This window comes from Macaca mulatta, chromosome 9 (genome assembly GCF_049350105.2).
Source record: "Macaca mulatta isolate MMU2019108-1 chromosome 9, T2T-MMU8v2.0, whole genome shotgun sequence".
Taxonomy (NCBI): Eukaryota; Metazoa; Chordata; class Mammalia; order Primates; family Cercopithecidae; genus Macaca; species Macaca mulatta.
The window spans coordinates 27568517-27591981 of record NC_133414.1 but is presented as its reverse complement, the minus strand read 5'-3'; the positions used below and the strand labels follow the sequence as shown (position 1 = coordinate 27591981).

At 38.1% G+C, this 23465-nt stretch overlaps 1 protein-coding gene across 1 annotated transcript in view; it reads right to left on the bottom strand.

The window, feature by feature from the left end:
- MYO3A (myosin IIIA) overlaps positions 1-23465 on the bottom strand; it is a 249363-nt gene that overhangs the window by 55301 nt on the left and 170597 nt on the right. The window contains exons 19-23 of the mRNA XM_015146647.3: positions 13031-13184; positions 11099-11187; positions 8768-8897; positions 2322-2401; positions 1435-1512 (exon numbers count right to left, since the gene is read on the bottom strand). Coding sequence (XP_015002133.3) covers positions 1435-1512; positions 2322-2401; positions 8768-8897; positions 11099-11187; positions 13031-13184 — 531 coding nt within the window. The remainder of the gene's footprint in view (positions 1-1434; positions 1513-2321; positions 2402-8767; positions 8898-11098; positions 11188-13030; positions 13185-23465) is intronic.

The window sequence follows — 23465 nt, the reverse complement described above, 5'->3', positions numbered from 1 at the left end:
TTCTCACTTCAGCCTGAAGATTAAAAAGATTTCACGAACTAACCTGGTTTAAACATACATACAGCGTTTGATGCCAACAACAGTGGTATGATAATGGCCTTGGGTAACTCACTTAAAAATAGGAAACCTGGCTGTAAATACATTCAGTGATTCACCTGAGCTGCATTTCTGATGTAAAGTGAAATGTATCCGCAGCAAACATCAGGTATTAAGCATATAAATGTACTAGGCACTACTCAAAGATGATTAAGTATACACTATCTTCTATGAGCTTAGGACTTAAAAATATTTAGTAAAGATATTCATATATTTTTTAAAGAATTTTACGTTTCTGCTAGAGAGCTGGATATATTCACTGAACACTTAAATTTAATCTAATTTCCTCCACCTCCTCCACATTAAATTATATAAGTAATAACTCCAAGTTTTAGTGGTATTTTCTTCATTTTCATTGGATGGTTAATAGGTTTTTATCAGAATAGGTAAACAAGAACTGGAACCAATAATAAGGGAAGGGTTATGTAGAGCACAGAGGAAAAAAAAGTACTTGCTTTTTTCTTTTCTCTTATATTGCCCAAGGAAGGAAGGTCGCCTTGATCCTATGCTAAGCACACTCCCTTAAGCATGTTACCACATCTTCCTGATGACTCTTCTCCTCGCCCCATTCCTACACGGGCTCTATTTTCCTTTTGAGGTTTTTAGCTCTATACAAGAAGGGTTATATGAAATGGAGATGGATGCTCAGCCTTGCCCTATCTGTCTATTCTAAAATCATTCAGGAGGGGGAAGGAGAATTGGTAGTTACCATAGCATTGAGGTAAAAATCCGTTTAGGTTTAATTCTAGTGGAAATGCATTCTGTTCTACGGACAAATTTTAATCAAGGTATAGACTTTCATTAAGATTGACCTGGGATACGGCCAGGCACGGTGGCTTACGTCTGTAATCCCAGCACTTTGGGAGGCCAAGGCGGGCAGATCACGAGGTTAGGAGATCGAGACCATCCTGGCTAACACGGTGAAACCTTGTCTCTACTAAAAATACAAAAAATTAGCCGGGTGTGGTGGCAGGCGCCTGTAGTTCCAGCTACTTGGGAGGCTGAGGCAGGAGAATGGCGTGAACCCAGGAGGCGGAGCTTGCAGTGAGCCGAGATTGCACCATTGCACACCAGCCTGGGCAAAAGAGTGAGATCCCGTCTCAAAAAAAAAAAAAAAAAAAAAAAAAAAGATTGACCTGGGATACAATAATTTCCCAGGTAGAATGTAGAAACAAACCAATCCACAGATTTTGAAGGTAGATGCTAACATATCCTGTATCTAACAACAGTAAATGGAATACAATATTCTCTTCTGCTAGTGTTACTGGCTTTTGATCTATAACCCATTTAGACTGAATAGCACCCCTAAGCACAATACATCACAGTTTAATATCTTACTCTAAAATATGATGCAACTGTTTGTGTTTTCATGTTGGTTGTCTCTCTGGCATGACGCGTGGCTTCTCCAGTGTCGCCCTAAAGAGACCGAGGAAAACAGTGATGCTTTGGTATCTATTGTACTTTATTATCTACAGAGACCATGTGGCATTTTCCTTCGGGCTATCTTAATTTATGCATTCAAATATGTAAAACAGCAAAATGTTGATGTTCTTCCCTTACGTAATTGTTTGTCAGTCTCATTGGAATTTTAATTGGTCTTATGTAGACTGTGAATATCTCTCACCTTCACTAGTACATTTTTAGTTGGTCTTAGTGTAACACTTAAAACTAGCTAAAAAAGGGCTGGGCACGGTAACTCACGCCTGTAATCCCAGCACTTTGGGAGTCCAAGGCAGGCGGATCATTTGAGGTCAGGAGTTCAAGACCAGCCTGGCCAACATGGTGAAATCCCGTCTCTATTAAAAATACAAAAATTAGCCGGGTGTGGTGGGTGCCTGTAATCCCAGCTACTCGGGAGGCTGAGGCAGGAGAATCACTTGAGCCCAGGAGGCAGAGGTTGCAGTAAGCTGAGATCATGCCACTGCACTCCAGTCTGGGTAACAGAGTGAAACCCCAGTCTCAAAAACAAACAAACAAAGAAACACAAAAACTGCCCCCAAAAACTAGCTAAAAAAGAGTTGGAAATATTAATATATCAGAAATGCATGATTATTTTAGCCCCTAGCAGTAACAAGAACAAAACATACACATCTGTTCAAACAGAAAAGCAAGATCAAAGGGAGAAAAGCTAAGAAAAAACTGTTGACTTTGAGAAGCATACAAATATCGCCATCGTACCAGTTAGATGCTTAGACTCACTACCAAGGAAAAAAGCATTTTCTTACCTTTGCCAGGTTGATTAATTTTTCTGAAGTCCTCATTTGATAGTTTATAACGTTTTGAGTTTTAGAATGTGGTAGATTACCTATGAGAATGTAGAAAAATGTAATATACCTTTTAGAATCCTTAATGTCTAGATGAGTTTTCCCATTTACTTAAATGTTAAAATAAGCATTGTTAATCCTGCAATATTCATAATCACATGCTTGGTTAACTATTTATGGAGGAACTCAGGAATAAAAAATTATGTAAAAATGTACAACAAATTTTAAATTCAGAAAAAAACCCTTGAGCTTGGAAAACAGAAAAGGCAGAGGTAAGTGTTGGGTTTCTGTTGAATTGCTAGAAGACTTGAGATGACTATGATTGAGGGAGCAGTTTGCTTCTTATTTTTTTGTGTGATAAATGGCATCTGAGATTTTCTTTAACATAGGCTAAGCTTTACAATAGGCTTGAAAGATCATATGGATCAGTAATTTGCATGAGGTGGTTATAAGCAAATCAACTATAGTTGGAGGCAATGGCCTTTTTCAGTCTAACTTTCAGAAATATGTGCTTCATTCTAAGGACTACATGAATGCACACAATCCAAAGCAGTGAAAAAATTATGGCCCGAGAAGCCAGAAAGACTCGGCTTTGAATCTCAGGTATAGTACTTAAACTGTGTTGCCTTTGGGTCATTTACTTAGTCTCTGATCTGCACCCAGAATCCATAAAATGGGAATAATGGTGATTACCTCACAGAGTTTTGATGATAATATGTCTGGCACATGGAAGGCCCCTGAAATGCAATTCACTTTCACAGCTTTCTCACCCCCACCAGGCACAAGGAACCAACCAACCCACAATCCAAGAGTTTATTATCCTAATAGTAATGGGCAAAATATCTTCAAAATGCAGTACCAATTCAGAATGATCATTTCTTGTCTCTCTCCTTCTTTTAGGTGATAAACAGAGGCTGAATGTTTTTGGCAAATCTTTCCCATTCTTTATGGTTGCAAAAGGCTGGCCTAAGATGGTGCAGGAAGGAATCATGTTGGGGATGTGCCTGGCAGTGCATCTGCTCTGCCTCCTCTCCAGGGGAGGGGCTGAGACGGGTGTGTGCAACAGTTTCCATGCTAGGCTTGCCCTGCACACTGCCCTGTTCACTTTTCAAATGTGAAACTTACTGACTACAGCAGAGTGGACAGAGACAGCAACAGATGATCTTTAGAATGGCAGTTTCAGGAATTTTGCTTAAATTTATTTATGTAGATCAATGGCAACTAAAATTTAGCATAGACTTTAATTTCAGAAAATGTGTCCATTTTGGTTTTTATGGTTCACCTAACGAACAAGCTTGTGATAAACCCAACTAAAAACGTGAGCTGCAAGGAACTGTGGTGCACTTTCCCCTAAAAATGGCTGAACTATAGGTCATATGTGAAGTCATATATACTAAAGGCCATGGTTATTTTAGAATCTTGAAGACAGCATAATATAGAACTGAATAACTCTAATTCTAACATTTTCCATTGGGAAACCTTGGGAAAGCTGCTCAACACTTTCAAGCCTTAATGTCTTATTTGTAAAAAGTAGTACCTCCTTATTGTGTTGTCATTAGGAGTAATTGAAGGTGCTTAGCACGGTGCCTAGCACATAACAGATAACAAAGTTGTCTATGATTATTATTACATGTTTGCACATCTGGGTGAATATAAAATCCATATGTCTTTGCTATCTCTGAGGTTCTGAGTTTATTGAAACATACTTGACTATTAAGTTTTCTCTTCTCCCTGGCCACCCAGACACTGTTCTGCTGATAGCCAAGCAACACAACATAGTATTTAGAACCTGGCTACATATTTTATAGGGTGAAAAACATGGAGTTAGATGCATAGATGCTGTTGGTGTATATGGAAAGGGATGGCAATTGTTAAAGTCAAAAGTAATGACTTTTGCTTCTGGGTCAGATAAAGTAACAGGCTAAATTAACCTTCCCCAAACAACTAAAAAGACATACAAAATGGAAAACAGGTTTCAAACATTGTGCATCAAGCAGTGTAAGGACGCTGATCCCTAAGAGAGGGAAGACAAATGGGGTGAGCCCTTTGATTGTGCCAGCTTTCTGCCCGGAGAGGTGTCAGCCTGAAATGCAGGGAGTGAGGGAACTCAGGTAAAGTCTGGGAAAAGAGCCGATATAACCAATAGAAAACAAGTGGCAAGATGATAAGAGTCAATGGCAAGATGATAAGAGTCAAATCCAACCATATCATTAATCACATTAAATGTAAATCGTCTAATCATCTCAATTGAAAGGCAGAGATTGTCAGACTGGATTAAAAAAAACAAGACCCAACTATGTGCTGTTTAGAAAAACCCTACTTTGAATATAAAGAAAAAAAATAAGTTGAAATTAAGAGTACGGAAAAAGATATGCCATTCACTCACTAATCATAAGAAAGCTGGAGCCTCTATATTAATATCAGGCAAAGTAGATTTCAGAACAAACAATGCTGCCAAGGATGAAAAGGGTCATTACATAATAACAAAGGAGTCTATCCATCAAGAAGACATAACAATTTTAAATGTTTATGTACCTAATAATATAGCTTAAGAATACATGAGCAAAAACTGAAAAAAAAGAGAGGCAAATCGACAGCTATAGTCAAATATTTAAAAATCCCTCTCTCAGTAATTGATAGAACCAGGAGAGAGAAAAACAGTAAGAATACAGAAGACGTAACCAATACTCTCAATAAAGCAGACCTAATTGACATTTACAGAACATTTCATCCAACAACCAGCAGAATAAACAGTATTTTCAAGTGCAAATGAAAATAAAATAAGATATAATATTATGGGTCTTAAAACATATCTCTTAAAACTTACAGCAAATGCAAGGATGTATTATGGTCGGGTGGAGTTAAATGGATTAAATAATACAACGTATGCTCTCTGAACACTATGAAGTTAAATTAGAAGCCCATAAATAATATTTGGAAAATCTCACCATATTTGGAAACCTTATAAACTCTTATAAATAACCCATATAAGTGCTGATACTAGAAGAATGTCTTCTTAAATCAATGATCTAAGTTTTACCTTAGAAATTAAAAAAAGGAAACAAAATAAGACACAAAGTGAGCAGAAAAAGAAAACAACAAAGATAAATGAGAAAGAAAAAGAGAATGAAATAGAAACAAAACCAATAAAAAAAATCAATGAAACCATTTGAGAAGATTAATAAAATTAATACATGTCTAGGAAATATATCAAGAATAAAATGAGAGAAGACACAAATTACCAGTGTCGCTTATGAGAGAGCTGACATAACTTCAGGATCTACAGATATTAAAAGGATAGTAAGAAAATGTTATAATCAACTGTGTCAATAAATTTGACTATGTAGATGAAATAAATTTCTTAAAAGACACAATCTACTAAAACTCACTCAAAAATTAGATAACTCAAACAGCTTTATGTTTATTAAACAAATTGAATTTGTAGTTGAAAATCTCACAAAACATCCTTCAGGCCCTGTTGGCTTCACTGGTGAATTCTACAAGGCAACTTAGGAAGAAATAATACTCATTCTACTATTCCTGAAAATCGAAGGAAAGGCAATACTACTCAATTTATTCTATGAGGCCAGCATTACTGTGATTCCAAAATCACAAAATAAAGCATAAGAAAACTATAGTGCAATATTCCTCAAAAACATAGATGCAAACATTCTTAAAACATGTTTGCAAACTGATTTCAGCAATATATAAAAAGTACCATGCATCATGACCATTTGAGGTTTTTCCCAGGAATGATTAAAAAATCAGTCACTTACCATCTAACAGATGCAGCATTGTTCATAATAGCCAAGATATGATCAACCTAGTTGTCCATCAATGGATGATTGGATAAAGAAAATGTGGTGTCTACACACACATACACACACACACACACACACACACACACGAATACTATTCAACATGGTTGAACCTGAAGGACACTATAAGTGAAATTAGTCAGTCACAAAAAGACAAATACTGGATGGAATTTGTGGAATCTAAAAAAGTTGATTTCATAGAGCTAGAGAGTGGAATAGTGGTTACTAGCAGTTGGGGTGGTTGCAGTGGGAGGAGGTGGGTTGGGGAGATGTTGGTCAAAGGATAGAAAGTGTCAGCTAGATAGGATAAATAAGTTCATAGCAATGTATTACATACTTGAAAATTGCTAAGATAGTAGATTTTAAGTGTTCTCACCACAAATAATTATATACAGTAATATATATGTTAATTATCTGGATTTCATTATTCTATAATGTACATATACTTCCAAATGTCATTTGTGTACAGTAAACACAATTTTAGCTGTCAATTTAAAAAAAAACAAAATATAAGGGTAATCTATTCAATAGATGTGGAAAAAGCATTTAACAAAATACAGTATGCATGCCTGCTAAAAAAAAAAATCAGGAAATTGGCCAGGTGCAGTGGCTCACACCTGTAATCCAAGCACTTTGGGAGGCCGAGGCAGGTGGATCACCTGAGGTCAGGGGCTCAATACCAGTTTGGCCAACATGGTGAAATCCCATCTCTACTAAAAATACAAAAATTAGCTGGGCATGGTGGTGTATGCCTGTAATCCTAGCTACTTGGGAGGCTGGAGTAGGGGAATCGCTTGAACTTGGGAGGTGGATGTTGCAGTGAGCCGAGATTGTGCCACTGCACTCTAGCCTGGGCAACAGTGTGAGACTCTGTCTCCAAACAAAAAACAAAAAACTAAAAACAAACAACAACAAAAACAACAACAACAACAACAACCACCAACAACAAAAATCACTCAGGAAATTAGGAATTAAAAAAAAAAGTAAAGTAACTTCTCCCCTGATAAAGGGCATCTATGAAAAAATCTACAGTTAACATTATACTCCATGGTGAAAGACTAAAAGACTAACTACTCTTTCGCCAAGATCAGGAAAAAGGCAAGAATGTTCACTCTTGCAACCTATCCTGTGTTCAACACTGGAGACTGCATTGGTGATTCTAGCCAGTACAACCAAGAAAAAAGAAGTCAAAAGGAAATATATTGGAAAAGAACAGGCAAAACCCTTTCTTTTCCAATATGACATGATCATCTGTGAAGAAAATCCTTTGGAATTAACAAAAAAAGCTACTCTGATAAATGAGCTTAGGAAGGTTGCAGGGCAAAAAATCAATATACAAAAATCAATTAGATTTCATATACTGGCAAAATTCAGAATTTCAGTTAAAAATTACCATTTATAATCACATAAAAATGTGATACACTAGCAGATAATTTGACAAAGGATGTGCAAAACTTGTACACTGAAAACTACAAAATATTGCTGAAAGAAATTAAGGGAGACTTAAATAAATGGAGAGCTAGACTGTGCCGATTGGAAGATTTAATATTGGGAAGATACCAAATCTCCCATTATTGATCTATAATTTCAGTGCATTCCAATCAAAATGCAACCAGGATTTTTGGTAGAAATTGAGAAGCTCATTCTAAAACGTATATGGAAAAGCAAACAAATTATAATTACCTAAACAAGCCTGAATAAGAACAAAGTCAGGCTAACTTGTAATGACTGATTTCAGGACTTTATAGAAAGTTACACTAGTCAGAAGTGTGCATTAGCCTAAAGATAGATACATATCAATGACACACAATAAAGAGTCCAGAAATAGACCTATTCATTAGTCAACTGAGTTTTCAAGGAGTGTCAAAGCAATTCAATGGGGAAAGAACAATCTCTTCAACAAATGGTGATAGAACAGGAAGGAGTGGAGGAAAGGATTATAAAGGGTCATGAAGAAACCTCATTTGTGAGTGATGAGTATGTTCACTATTAATCATGGTGATAGTTTTACAGGTGCTTATATATGTCAAAAACTCATCAAATTTTACTGTTTAAATATGTGCTGTTTCTTGTATTTCAGTTATACTTCAATAAAATTATGAAACAAGAAATGCAGAGAACAACTTTAAACTCCAGTAAAGAAAAACAACCCAAACTATATTTTTTCTACTTACAGCAAATGCAAGGATGTATTATGGTTGGGTGGAACAAAGACACGCCCAGTTTTAATCAAGAAGAGAGCCCACCAAACTTTTGGAACCTCAAAGAATCATCCAAAAGCTGCCCACTCCTGATTTGCGCAGGTAATTCTGAACTCCAGAGGTCAGTATACTCTTGTAGTGAGTAGCTAGAATAGCACTACTATGGTGAGTGCTGCAAACACTTACCTTTAACGAAAAACTAGCTTATTTATATTCATTTTTATATTTTCTTCAGATGATCTGGGGCAGAGGATATTAACATATGAATATTTAGTGAGCCAAAAACAAACTCACATGAAAAATTAAGGATGAAATTCGTGAAAAGCACAGAGATAGAAACTATTTGATTGGGCTTGAGAAAACTTACAGGTAAGGAAAATTGCCTTACCTGTTTTGGTCAGAGGGTGGTTGACTAGTTGCCTAATTACACTGTTGTCGGATGACCTCAAAAGTAGCACAATATCAGTTGGAAGAGTGTCTCTGTTTTTGGCTAAGAATCCACTTGCATTATAGAGGACCTGTTGATACAGTATGCTATAATTATCACAATCAATGTCATTGTCATCCTCCTCCTCCTCCTCACCATCATCATCATCATCATCAACAGATACTCATTATGAGCTTACTCTATGTTCATCAACAGGGATACAAGCATTTACTAAGGTAGCCCCTTATAATCTGTGTCTCACTGATTTTATTTGGGTTGAAATGACCAAAGAGGTTGGATTCCTCTCATTTATGATGTTGGGATTTGGTATGTTTCTTTTCTCTATTTGGAGGGATGGAGCAGCATAAAGGAAGCATATTGAGCTACAAAAGCATTCCTATTTCTATGATACTGATCCAACTGTATTGAATTGGCCATGATAGATTTTTATCTCAGTAGTAGTGTGATTTAAATACACTGTGGCTTTTTGTGTTTCTGGCACTTCTAAATAATGCTATTACTTAAAAAAAAGGTTTAGAGATGAGGTTTTGCTATGTTACCAAGGGTGGTCTTGAACTCCTGAGCTCCAGTGATCCTCCCACCTTGGCCTCCCAAAGTGCTAGGATTACAGACATGAGCCACCATGCCTGGCCAATTTTATGACTTTTTCAAGATCAATGTAATCCAAAGATTTTTGTGGAATGATCCAATATAGTATTTGTTACGGGTCAAATTGTGTTTTTCCAAAATTCAGATGCTGAAGATGTAAACTTTCACTGTGACTATATTTGGAGACAGGGCCTTTATGGAGGTAATTAATGATAAATAGGGTATAAGGGTAAGACCCTACACCAATAAGACTTGTGTTCTTATAAGAGCGGGAAGAGGAACCAGGGATATCTCTCCCCATTCCCTACACTCACATAGCAAAGGCCATGCGGGGACACCTTGAGAAGGGAGCCATCTTCAAGCCAGGAAGAGAGGCCTCCCAAATGCTAACCCTTCTCGGAGCACCTTGATCTGTCAGCCTCCAAAACTGTCAAAAAAAAAAAAATGTCTGTTGTTTAAGTCATGCAGCCTGTGATATTTTTGTTATGGCAGCCCGAGCAGACTAATAGATTGTTAAAATCTAATTGTTAAAAACAACTAGATAAAATGATCATAGGCAATTTTTTTTTTTTTTTTTTTTTTTTTTATTTGAGACATAGTCTCACTCTGTTGCCCAGACTGGAGTGCAGTGGCGCGATCTTGGCTCACTGCAACCTTCACCTCCTGGGCTCAAGCAATTCTCTGGTCTCAGCCTCCCAAGTAGCTGGGACTACAGGTTCACGCAATTCTTAATGGATGTTTAAAACAGGCTTTATTTGGAAAATGATATGCTAAGAATCATTAGGCTATAAACTAATGATTTAAGGTATACTTTAAAAATGATGAAAGTCTGTGGGATGTTGACAGACATACGGAGGTTGCCAAGCAGACTAGAATGCTTTAAGTTCTGTGTAATTTTATTTTTATGTATTTCTCATTTGATACATTCTTTCCTGATCTGAATGTCCTCTTTGTCCTTCCATATTTATGACATCATTGTGAAGGAATGACCTGTCATTCTCTGCAGAAGGAAGGAAAGAGAGCATCCTCTGGGTCTAGGACAACATATCTGAGGTTCGTTCTGGTGTGGAAATGTGTTTCTGTCAATGTAGAGACATTTCCTCCTCTAACTGCATTGTAATCCATCCATCTGGCTTAGCTCAGTTATCTGACTGTATCTCTAGCCTGGCACCTTCTCTTCTTGAAAGGGAGGAGGGACAAAGAGTACAGTAGAGAGAGAATCATCTAAAGTCTGAAAAGGGCAGTTTATACCAAAGGTCCTCAGGCATTGTTAAAAGAAGGAAACAAATAGGTAACTATTGCTAGCTAATCTCACCCAAGGATTCTTTCAGTTTTGTGTCTTTTCTTTCTTGTTTTTTCTTAGTTACTGAAAAACAATTCCTCTAGAAAAACTATAACGTTATGATTCTTAAACTAAGAGAAAGACTTTTCTTTTAACCTCTTCAGCATAGATGCCAGCAGCGCGCGCCCTGGAGTGGGTGTGGCCTCCATAGTGAGTGGCTGGCAAAGGACAGGATCAATCACAGGACATCAGAGGGCATAATTAGGGCCAGTGGGAGTGGAAACAGACAGCTATGACATTATTATTACCTATAAACATTTTGGGCCATAATTTTTATGTCCATCCTATTATTCATTAAAAGGCTAAAGAGAAACCCAGTCATAATTCTTAAGAGTTCTTACCTTTCCTGCATAATGGTGAATTCCAAAACTAAGTTCCAATCTTTTGGGTCTCCAGAAGTACTGTGATTTCAGGTTACCTTCAAATTTTTCTGTAGAAAAATACTGAACTCATATATCAAGCATGTATGAGATTCTCAAAAGATACTGTGAGAATCATTTACCATAAAAAGGATAATGTGCAGCGAACAAAGAAAATTTTACATAGCTAATATATGCAGATTTGGAATAGAATTATATATGGTAAAGTAAACTCAAGATCATTAATTTCTACCATTACATTATGATTTAGGGCATCAGTCCTCAAGCCATGTCATGCATCAGAGTCACCTCGAGGGTTTTTATTTTTTGAGAGGCAGTTTCGCTCTTGTTGCCCAGGCTGGAGTGCAATGGTGTGATCTCGGCTCACTGCAACCTCTGCCACCTGGGTTCAAGCGATTCTCCTGCCTCAGCCTCCCGAGTAGCTGGGATTACAGGCGCCCACCACCAGGCCTGGCTAATTTTTTGTATTTTTAAAGTAGAGACAGGCTTTTGCCATGTTGGCCAGGCTGGTCTCAAACTCCTGACCTCAGGTGATCCACCTGCGTCAGCCTCCCAAAGTGCTGGGATTACAAGTGTGGGCCACTGCGCCCGGCTGAGGGTTTGTTATAACACAGGTTGCTGGGCCCCAACCACAGAGTTTCTGACTCAGTAGGTTTGGGGTGGGATCCAATAATTCACATTTCTAACAGGTTCTCAGGTGATGCTGATGCTCCTGGGCGGGAGACCACATTTTGAGAACCACTGGTACAGAGCAAGTGAACTACTTGAGACTGACCAAAGAGGTTTGTAAAACACAGTGTCATGTCAAGCCATGAGCCTAAAAATCTAGTGTTTTTGCTCTCTTTTCTACTTATAGAGCTGTAAATTATTATTGATTACATGAGAAATAAAACATGATCTTACAGGCAGCTAAATTTCTATAACAATTTTACCACCTTCAGAGAACTTGTTCTAGAAGGATCATTTGATCTAAAAATCACGTGACTGCTGTGAAATGATTTTTCCCACCACTTTGGGGTCAATTTATTTTCCATCTAGTATCGTCCAATTCAAGGAGAGATTTAAGCCAATCAGTGAGTCGGAAAGAAGAGACATCACAGGCCTAATGGTAAGAAAGAGGCTCTGCATGTCACCCAAAGTAAATGACAGAAAGATGTGAATCCACATTTTCTGCAAGTATTTCTCATACAGAATAAATACCTCTTATAATCAGGGAATACAATGTTCTGCGTTTAAAACATTTTTTTTTCAGATATCTGAAGAATCTAAAGTTTTTTTTTTTTTTTTTTTTTTTAAATTTAAGGAGTAAGACACTTTCATTTTAACCAGCTTGAATGGTGATCTTTTAAAATGTATTATACACATCTCTGCCTTCTCAGACACAAAAAATAGATTTAATCTTACTGTGATGACTTAGGATTATCATGAACATTTATTAATGTACGGTAACTTAGAGGTTATTAAGTATTTGAAGCGATTTGCCTCTATTAAATAAATGAATAGAACAGAACATCACAGATTACTTTATTTCCTACCTGTTAACTATCTCTTTTCAATTCCAGAGCTATCCTTCTGCCCTGCTCACTAATTTCTAATTTTGGGCTGGAAAATTTCTAAGGTCATTTATAACCTGTGATTCTATGGTTGAACTTCACCATAAAATAAGCAGAAGTCCAATATTTAAACTTGCTTAATTTATCACTAAATATTTTACCCTATCATAAACATGCACTGGTCCAGGTATTAAATCCAAAGGCTCTTCTTTAAAGTCAAATATGCAGGCTTTATGATAGCTATTTTCTCCCAGATAATTTAAAGTCATTTAAAAATATCATTCAGAATGACATGACTGTATTCATAAAACCATGCAGACACACTGGACTGAAAACTCACCTACAAGAGTCTGGTCAGTGGCCTTGGGAAATCTACTTTCTTCATCAAGTAGGGAAAGTAAACCCATTGGCTTTTGCAGAAACATATCTAAGAGGGGCCGGTTATCCTCATATTCAATAACTCTAGCATCCACATCTTCATTTAGGTATTCATTCTATAACAAAGACAAAACTACTTAAAACTGTGAATAATATATAGCTTGATAGTAATTACCTAAAATTTTACTTTACACATATTAAAATAAATTGCTCCCTTCGACTTTTTTTTTTTTTTTTTTTTTATGGAGTCTCGCTCTGTCGTCCAGGCTAGAGTGTCATGATCTAGGCTCACTGCAACCTCTGCCTCCCATGTTCAAGCAATTCTCCTGCCTCAGCTTCCTGAGTAGCTGGGATTACAGGTGTGCACCACTACGCCCAGCTAATTTTTGTGTTTTTAGTAGAGATGGGGTTTCACCATGATGGCCAGGCTGGTCTCAAACTCCTGACCACAAGTGATCCACCCGCCTCGACCTCCCAAAGTGCTGGGATTACAGGCATGAGCCACCGTGCCCAGCCTGAACTTGCTCTTAAACTGAGAGTATCATTTTATTTTTCTCTCCACAGAGCTGCTTGTTCCTTAAAGTCAGAACTGATTATACTCAGGGTAGTAATAACAGAAGCTCTAGTCTCCATACTAGAATTATGGACATCCTAAGTTTTCAAGATGTAGGAAAATATGTTGTTAATGAGAAGTAACAAAATTATGTTCCAGACTTTACAGAATATTTAACTAGATACATCTTAGAGGTATACTTCCCCCACTGAATCTCTCAAGCACATGTATATAACTTTTCAATCATAATTCCAGCAGACAGCAGAGGGTTATAGAAACAACCAGTGGATTGAGTACCAAAGACACATAGTTTCATCTCTGGGCTCTGCCACTTGACAAGCCACAAAATCCTTTGGAATTTCCTTACTCTATAAACATCTATTTTCTAATCTATTAAATGGGGGTAACAAACCCCATTTTACAAAGTAATAACATATGGCATATTAATAATAATTTGCTGTTGAGTATAGTGTAATATAAGATGTGTATAATAGAAACAATGAACCACAGATAATTACTGTAGGGGTAAGGTACCAGCACAGCATAGGTACCCATGATCTACTTTACAAAAGGGACATGAAGGCTTGTGCCCAGTCGGCTTCTATGACTCCGTCTTCACACTGTCCCCAGCCCAGTGCTGAAGTCTGTCAGACAGAGTACATGCGTGACCTCTGAACTATGACATGCAGCCATGTTTGCATGTGGGGGAGTCACCGCTTCTCAGACGATAAGCAACCATTCCTGGTAAGTGTATGAATCAATCACTGATGCGGGTGGAACACTCTGTGACATTCCCATGTTTAAATTACAGACCATCTTCATTGTTATTTTAATATATGCTTTAATTCATTGAATACCGAAGGCACTATAGTGGGTGACAGAGAAGTTTAAAACGAGCTCCTGGCCCTCCACAGAGTTCAAATATAATTCGAGTAATAATGCAAGGTAACATATGATGGATAATTACGATGTATAATGTACTACAATAGTAAAGAGAAAGAAAAATTTCTGGGAACATCTGCAATGTAGCCAGTGGCAGGTGGGACATTTTGATAAGCTAGAGCTTTTAATCACTACGGTAGGGGCCTTATGAAGCTGAAATTTCATTTCAAAGGTGTCACCAGGAAAAATAAATGTATATTTTTAAATAAAGTGAAATCTAATTCACAAAAATGAGAAGAATAGATGGTCTAAAAGGTGGAGAACCTAAAAGGCATTTAGCTTATCCAGTATATGAAAATGAAAACGATGACTTGAAGTTTCACAGCTTTTGTGTTTGAAGGTAACCTTGGGAGAAGTGAGTAGACCTAGAATTATTTTACTGTTAGACACATCATGCTCACAGCATATTATAGTTTAAATGGCAACTGCAAAGTTCAAAACAACTTTTGTCTGTTTTATATAGAAAGTACACGAGGTTAAGGTCTAAACTAATGCATTTGTCATTTCTATTTGCCTGTGTCAAAATCCACTGATTGTTTCTGTGGCGGGTCACACAGAGCAGAGATGAGTGGCGTGGAAAACAATGGGCTCCCCTTCAAGACACTTGTTAGTATTAGGAACTTCAGGCAAACCAATGCAGAAAAAAACGCTATTATTCAGAATTTATAAAATACTTTTAGCAAAATTATAATGCCTAAAATAATTATGTATTATATAGCAGTTATGATCCCAAAATGCTTAGTTGTTTTCAAGCATATGTGGAGAAACAAAGCTCCTATTTCTTCAGAAAGTCCTCTGCTCTGCCCTGTACATTAAAAATATATTTAGGGACCAGCACGGTGGCTCATGCCTGTAATCCCAGCACTTTGGGAGGCTTAGGTGGGCGGATCATGAAGTCAGGAGATCGAGACCATCCTGGCTAACACATGGAAACCTTGTCTCTACTAAAAATACAAAACATTAGCCAGGTGTGGTGGCGGGTGCCTGGAGCCCCAGCTACTCAGGAGGCTGAGGCAGGAGAATGGCGTGAACCCGGGAGGCGGAGGTTGCAGTGAGCTGAGATCGCGCCACTGCACTCCAGCCTGGGCTACAGAGTGAGACTTCGTCTCAGAAAACAAAAACCAAAAAACAAACAAACAAACAAATATACATTTAAAGCAGAAGATGAGCAGAGTTATTAACTGTGTTAAAGCTGAAGTGTTTAGTCAATACAATTCCTACTCTCTTCAGACTGTCTGAGTTCCCTTTTGAAAATAGGTGATTATATATCTATTTTCTTCAGGAAAATCAGAAGATTTAGATGTTAGGAAATCTTAGGAAATCCCACACCTGGGTAAAGTTGTCCCTTGTTTTTCTTCTTTCTTTTCTCCTTCTCCTTCTCCTTCTTCTTCTTCCTTCTTCTTCCTTCTTCTTCCTTCTTCTTCCTTCTTCTTCTTCTTCTTCTTCTTCTTCTTCTTCTTCTTCTTCTTCTTCTTCTTCTTCTTCTTCTTCTTCTTCTTCTTCTCTTCTTCTTCTTTTCTTCTTCCTCTTCTTCCTCTTCTTCTTCTTCTTCTTCTTCTTCTTCTTCTTCTTCTTCTTCTTCTTCTTCTTCTCCTTCTCCTTCTCCTTCTCCTTCTCCTTCTTCTTCTTCTTCCTCTTCCTCTTCTTCTTCTTCTATTTTTTTTTTGAGACAGTCTTGCTCTGTCACGCAGGCTGGAATGCAGTGGCACTATCTTAGCTCACTGCAACTTCCACCTCCTGGGTTCAAGTAATTCTACCTGCCTCAGCCTCCCGAGTAGCTGGGATTACAGGCATCTGCCACCATGTCCAGCTAATTCTTTTATTTTTAGTAGAGACGGGGTTTCACCATATTGGCCAGGCTGGTCTTGAACTCCTGACCTCAAGTGATCCATGTGCCTCAGGCTCCCAAAGTGCTGGGATTACAGGCATAAGACACTGTGCCCAGCCTCTCCCTTGTTTTTCATTGAATTTTGAGTCTGAGTCATGAAGCGGCACAATGGCAGGAAAGCCCATAAAAGGTGCACCTCTCCAGCTACGGCCTAAACAACAAACTTAAATATTTAGGGCCAAAGGGCCATTCCAGGAGAGATTCAAGATGACTACATTGAGCCCTCAGACTTGCACAGCAGTATGGAAGGGTGGTCACCATGGGCTGAGAGAGGCTGCAAGCGTCCACATGGCTTATAAATCAGGTGCAAATTTAAGTACAGATTACTCAGCACAGATGAGTAATACAATGAAGGTTCACTTTCATCATTTAGGTCTCACCTCCTCAGAGAGACCTTCCTTCATTTTCCTAATTCAGCAATTTCCCTTCCTTAACTGGTCACTCTCCATGCACTCTACCATGCTCTGGGGTACCTCTTTTGTGCATCAGGCTTTTCTGTATTTTCTATTACATCTTAAAACTGAGTAGATGATCACATGCTATGAACATTTTACAGGATTCTGAAACGTGTTTGTAGATTGATTTTTTTTTTTTTTTTTTTTTAAAGACAGTCTGTTGCCCAGGCTGGTGTGTGGCAGCATGATCTCAGCTCACTGCAACCTCTGCCTCCTAGGTTCAAGTGATTCTCCTGCCTCGGCCTCTAGAGTAGCTGGGATTACAAGCATGCACTACCACGCCTGGCTAATTTTTGTATTTTTAGTAAAGTCGGGTTTTGCCATGTTGGCCAGGCTGGTCTCAAACTCCTGACCTCAAATGAATCCCCCACTGCACCCCAACCTTGGCCTCCCAAAGTGCTGGGATGACAGGCATGAGCCACTGCTCCCGGCTGTAGATTGATTTTTTGAAAGCTTGCAGAAACTGCACTGTAATCATAAACACTTCTAACTTGCTGCATCCTCACAAGCAATGAATATTTTCATTGAAATATTTTTAATCCTTTGGGAGGCTGAGGCGGGCAGATCACCTGAGCTCAGGAGTTCAAGACCAGCCTGACCAACATGGAGAAACTCCATCTCTACTAAAAATACAAAATTAGCTGGATGTAGTGGTTCATACCTGTAATCCCAGCTACTTGGGAGGCTGAGGTAAGAGAATCACTTGAACCCAGGAGTTGGAGGTTGCAGTGAGGCGAGATCATGCCATTCATTGCACTCCAGCCTGGGCAACAAGAGTGAAACTCTGTCTCAAAATATATATATTTTTACATCTATTTTTGATGGGGGGAATGGTAGCCTATTGTTGTATTTGCATTTCTTTGATTATGTATTTACTTAAGAGGATAGATTTTGGGAGAAATAAAGTAGATACATGCTTAGCACATACTACATACTTAATGTCTGTCAACCATTATTAGGAGTATTATTGTTTTGAAACTAGATAATAAGAAACATGACATGTTTTGGACTCAGAGGCTTCCTTACAGCATCAGTTGTTGTGATGCTGCTGAAGATTTGTGAAGCTAGCAATCAGAGTTAAATGAAGGGAAAGTCTCCTGGACTTTCTTGAAAACATCCTTGGTGTCAGGTTGATGTTTGCTCCCTGGTCTCTTTCCCATTTGCTTCTGTGTGTCCTCTTGGTCCTGTGACTACATTCTACAGGAATCCATTCATGAAGCTGGCATTTGAGTGACTTTCCTGGGGAAATCATCCTCTTTAGTGTTGATCTCAGTGGACTGACTTGACAAGGGCAGTCACAACATCAGCTGTGGTTTCTGCAGCCCTTGCCTGGAGGTCTAGACCCCTTCCTCGTCAGCTTGCTCACACTGCTTCTATTGCTCTTGCATTGCCTCTCTGTGGCACACAAAGTAAGACATCTCTCGCCTTTCAATAATATGAGTAACTCTGAAGAAAAATGTAAGCCCCAAGCTTGAAAATTTTTCCTTCTGTCACCATGATGATGATATTATTATCATAACATAATCTTATCAGCAGGTTCTTGAGATATGACAAGCTACAGTCTTCAAGTATTCCTTAGAATTTGACTTTAAACAGAATTCTAGAACATTGTTAGAAGTCAGATCTCTAATAATAAAAAATGCAGTTGGAAGACCCAAATGAGGTACCATTCGTTGGGAAGATGGACTTGAATAATGGTGAACTATTGGGGGAACCTGCCCCCAGTATTTCAACGTAGGTTCTTTCTATTTTCCATAAGTGTTGGCTGGCTGAGAAATAAAGAGAAAGAGTACAAAGAGAGGAATTTTACAGCTGGGCTGTCAGGGGTGACATCACATATCAGTAGGACCGTGAACATATCAGGATGCCCACCTGAGCCTTAAAGCCAGCAAGTTTTATTACGGATTTCAAAAGGGGAGGGGGTGCAAGAACAGGGATTAGGTCACAAAGATCACACGCTTCAAAGGGCAAAAAGGAGAACAAAGATAACATGCTTCTGAGGAAACAGGACAAGGGCAAAATCAGAAACTCCTGATAGGCATCCAACAAAGATCACAAGGCAAAGGGCAAAAGCAGAATTAGTGATAAGGGTCTATGTTCAGTGGGGCACATATTGTCTTGATAAACATCTTAAACAGCAGAAAACAGGGTTCGAGAGCAGAGAACCAGTCTGACCTCAAATTTATCAGGGCGGGGTTTTTCCCCACCCTAGTAAGCCTGAGGGTACTCTAAGAGACCAGGGCATATCTCAGTCCTTATCTAAACCGCATAGGACAGACATTCCTAGAGCAGCCATTTATAGACCTCCCCCCAGGAATGAATTCCTTTCCCAGAGTATTAATCCTTGCTAGGAAAAGATATCTTTTTAGCGATATCTTCCCTACTCGCACATCCGTTTATAGGCTCTCTACAAGAAGAAAAATATGGCTCTTTTTGTCTGACCCTGCAGGCAGTCAGACCTTATGGTTGTCTTCCTTTGTTCCCTAAAATCGCCGTTACTCTGTTCTTTTTCAAGGTGCACTGATTTAATATTGTTCAAACACATATTTTACAATCAATTTGTATAGTTAACACAACTATCACAGTAGTCCTGAGGTGACATGCATCCTTAGCTTATGAAGATAACAGGATTAAGAGATTAAAGTAAGACAGGCATAAGAAATTATGAAAGTATTATTTGGGAACTGGTAAATGTCCATGAAATCTTCACAGTTTATGTTCCTCTGCCGTGGCTCCAGCCAGTCCCTCCATTCGAGGTCCCTGACTTCCTGCAACAGTGAACTATTTCAAATCTTTGTTTCCTTAGTTGAAGTTCCGAAATTACCCAGGTCTGGGATAATTTAAAATATAGAATAACCTATATTTCTAGTTCACAAATAACTTTAGCACTCAGAAATGAATATTTATTGCCCTTCCATGTACTACCTAAATCTTTAAGAATCAACAATAATTTTATTTTTTTATGTAGTCTGATCACCTACATTAGTACACACCAGACCAATCAACCTGTACTTACTGTGTGGGTCTTTTTTTTTTTTTTTTTTTTTTTGAGATGGAGTCTTGCTCCATGGCCCAGGCTGGAGTGCAGTGGCACGAATTCCACTTACTGCAAACTTTGCCTCCTGGGTTCAAGCAATTCTTATGCCTCAGCCTCCTGAGTAGCTGGGTACAGGCACATGCTGCCATGCCCCATTAATTTTTGTATTTTTAGTAGAGATGGAGTTTCACCACATTGGCCAGGCTGGTCTCAAACTCCCAGCCTCAAGTGATTCTGCGGACCTTGGCCTCCCAAAGTGCTGGCATTACAGGCACGAGCCACCATGCCCAGCCAATCTGTACTTAATGTGTTTTTATTTCTTAGCACCAATCCAGATAGCAGTAGATGAACACTGCCTAAGTAGGCTGACTACATCCTCATGTAAACAATAGATGGTTCTGGAATAGTCTTCTCCCCACTCCCCCTGACACACCACCTCATCATTTTACTATAGGAGAACACTTTCTACTACCTTCTGATAGTTTTATGTAAGCCCAAAGTTTTAAAAAGATTCTTCCAAAGTCACCAATTGAAGTGATTTGAGTACTTTGGCTCGTGACATCTTTCTTTTATAAAAGGCTAGCACATGCAGTGACAGGGAACACTTAGTTATTTCACAGAACTTACACCTGGGGAACAATGTCATAGCCTTCTCCAATAGACAAGTTCATCATTTGACACTGCTCCGCAGTTGTAGATATTCCAGAATGGGGAAATGTTAATAGCTGGTATATATGACCCTCAATATTCTCCTGTATTTCTTGTTTTCAAGTCATAAATCAGTATCTCTTTTATTTTTATAAGTTTAGTCCACTTTTTTATGGTCCTACCCATTTTAGGTCACGGGAGGAAGAATGAGATTCATATCATGAGATGGCACTGGTAATTCACCTGGGGTTTGTGATGCTGTCTTTGTACAGATTCACTGCAGAGGATGTGATATACTCAAATTCCAGAAATGTTCGAGGAGTGCCTACTCTATGTGTGGTTAGGGGTAGGTGGGGCTGCAGAAGGTAGAATTTAAAGATCAGAAAGATAGAGTTTCTTTTCTTTTCTTTTCTTTTGAGATGAAGTTTTGCTCTTTCACCCAGGCTGGAGTGAAGTGGACCCGATCTCAGCTCACTGCAACCTCCGGCCCCCAGATTCAAGTGATTCTGCTGCCTCAGCCTCCCGAGTAGCTGGGATTCTAGACACCCACCACCATACCTGGCCAATTTTTGTATTTCTAGTAGAGATGAGGTGTCGCCATGTTGGCCAGGCTGGTCTCGAACTCCTGACCTCAGGTGATCCACCCTCCTCAGCCTCCCGAAGTGCTGGGATTACAAGTGTGAGCCAGTGTGCCCGGTTGAGTTTCTGTTCTTTAGGGTGTGGCAAAGATGCTCTCTGCCTTTCCATTCCAACCCTAAAATCATGTCTGAGATTTCTTTGCTTGTGGCTGTATTCTCCTTTCCAGTTATTCCACCTTCTAGTTCTAGTTCCTTCCTGTGAGGGGTCTCCAGCTGTCATAACCCTTGCTGGCCTCTGCTGCCAGCCTCAGTGCTCCCTGGGATTTCCTACCTTCTTCTATCCTGCCTTATGTTGATTCTCCTTGGCTTTTCATGTTAAGACTGACCTATGCTTCTTTTCTTTCCTTCTTTCTGATCCAATATGAATAATCTAATAATTAAATAATTAATAATTTGTGATCTAATAATAACCTAATAATTAGTAATCTAATAGATTATTCCAGTAAAGTAATCTTCTATGCAGAAGAAAAGGGTGCTCTTATCTATTTAGAAAGAAAGAAAAGAAGGAAAGAGCACCTTTTTCTTCTGCACAGGAGATTACTAGATCCCTGGTCCTTGCTTACTTATTTGTTCATGAGAAAAACCATGGATAGCTGTCAGAAGCCCCTTACTTTGGTCCTGGTTTCATTTCACTGTCCTATAACCTTGGGCAAATCACAGTTGAAGAGAAGGAGTCATTTTAATCCATGAAATATAGATAATCTATTTAGGTTTCTTCTAGTTCTAATATTTCAGAATGCACAACTGCTTGGATATGTTATGAAACTCAATGAATAAATGTGGTTAAGACTGTGGACAGAATGTTTGCAACAGGAAAGAAGCTACATAGACATATGTAGTCCCTGAAGTCTGTATTTTAGTAAAAGAACTCCTACTCACCACTGCTCAAATGAGTGTGCCTATTCATGAAAACATTGCCCATGGTAGAGAGAAACCATTGAGAAGAAGTTGCTTATTCTAACCATTGACAAAAATCCTCCTTTATCAAACAGAAAGATTTTAAAGGTTGAAAATCTAAGATTTCTATAAGGGTGCTACCAGAACTCAGGATGAACTGAGTATGTTTTATGTTTATTACAGTGGAAAAAAAACTTTTGCCACTTTTCATTTTGAAATAATTTAAAACTTACAGCAAATTTCAAGAATAGTACAAAGAACTCCTGTGTACCCTTTACATGGTGGTTATTCCATAATTGTTAACACATCATCATGTTTGATTTTTCATTCTCTTTTTCTATATACACATATTTTTAATAACACTTCAATGAAATAACTATTTTTTTAAATTCTAAAAAATGGTGATAATATATGTCCTGTAAAAATGTGAACTCATTATAAAATAAGATTTATGATTTGAAATCTATTTCTTTCTGCATTTTCTATTCAAAGCTGATATTGATGATCCTGTTAGTTTTTATGTTAATGTTAATAGCAAGTTGTAGAGAATGCTGGCCATCATTAACTTGAGATGACACAAGTCATTAATTCAGAATTTGACAAATAACCTAATGAGAAAGTATTTTGGAAATTCCTAATAAAATATTCATGCTTTATTTTACATATATTTTATTAAAATTTGAAGAGATGAGTTTTAGAATATTTCTCCCTTAGCAGCTTCCTTATTCAGAAAAATATATACTAATGCATGCTAAGATGAAAATTCCAACTTAGTCACTTTTTGTATATACCTGTTTCTCAAAACCATTTAAGAGATGTAAAGGATTTTACAGATTTATATTGTATTAATAGGTATCAGCTTAGAATAAGGAGGCATTCGGATTAGAAATTCAGAAATACAGTGTTCTATATATTAGGATCTCTTTCACCTTAAACTATTTTTCCATTACTGTCATGTTTAAATCTTTACCAAAAAATTGTATTTTGGTTTGTCAACAGTATGCTCTAATCTCACATGTAGAAAATGACAATACTATCATATGGATCTAGGCTTTGAACTATGTATTTCACTGAGAATTACTTTTTATCAAAAATTCTAAAAATTTAGCCAGGCATGGTGGTACACGCCAGTAGCCCCAACTACTCAGGAGGCCAAGGTAGGAGGATGACTTGAACTCAGGAGTTCGATACTACAGTGAGTCTTGATTGTGCCACTGCACTCCAGTTTGGGCGGCAGGGCAAGACCCCAACTCAGAAAAGGAAAAAAAAAAAAAAACTTTTAAGAATATCATTAAATTATCAAAATAAGTACCACAAATCCCCACATCACATTAAGGGT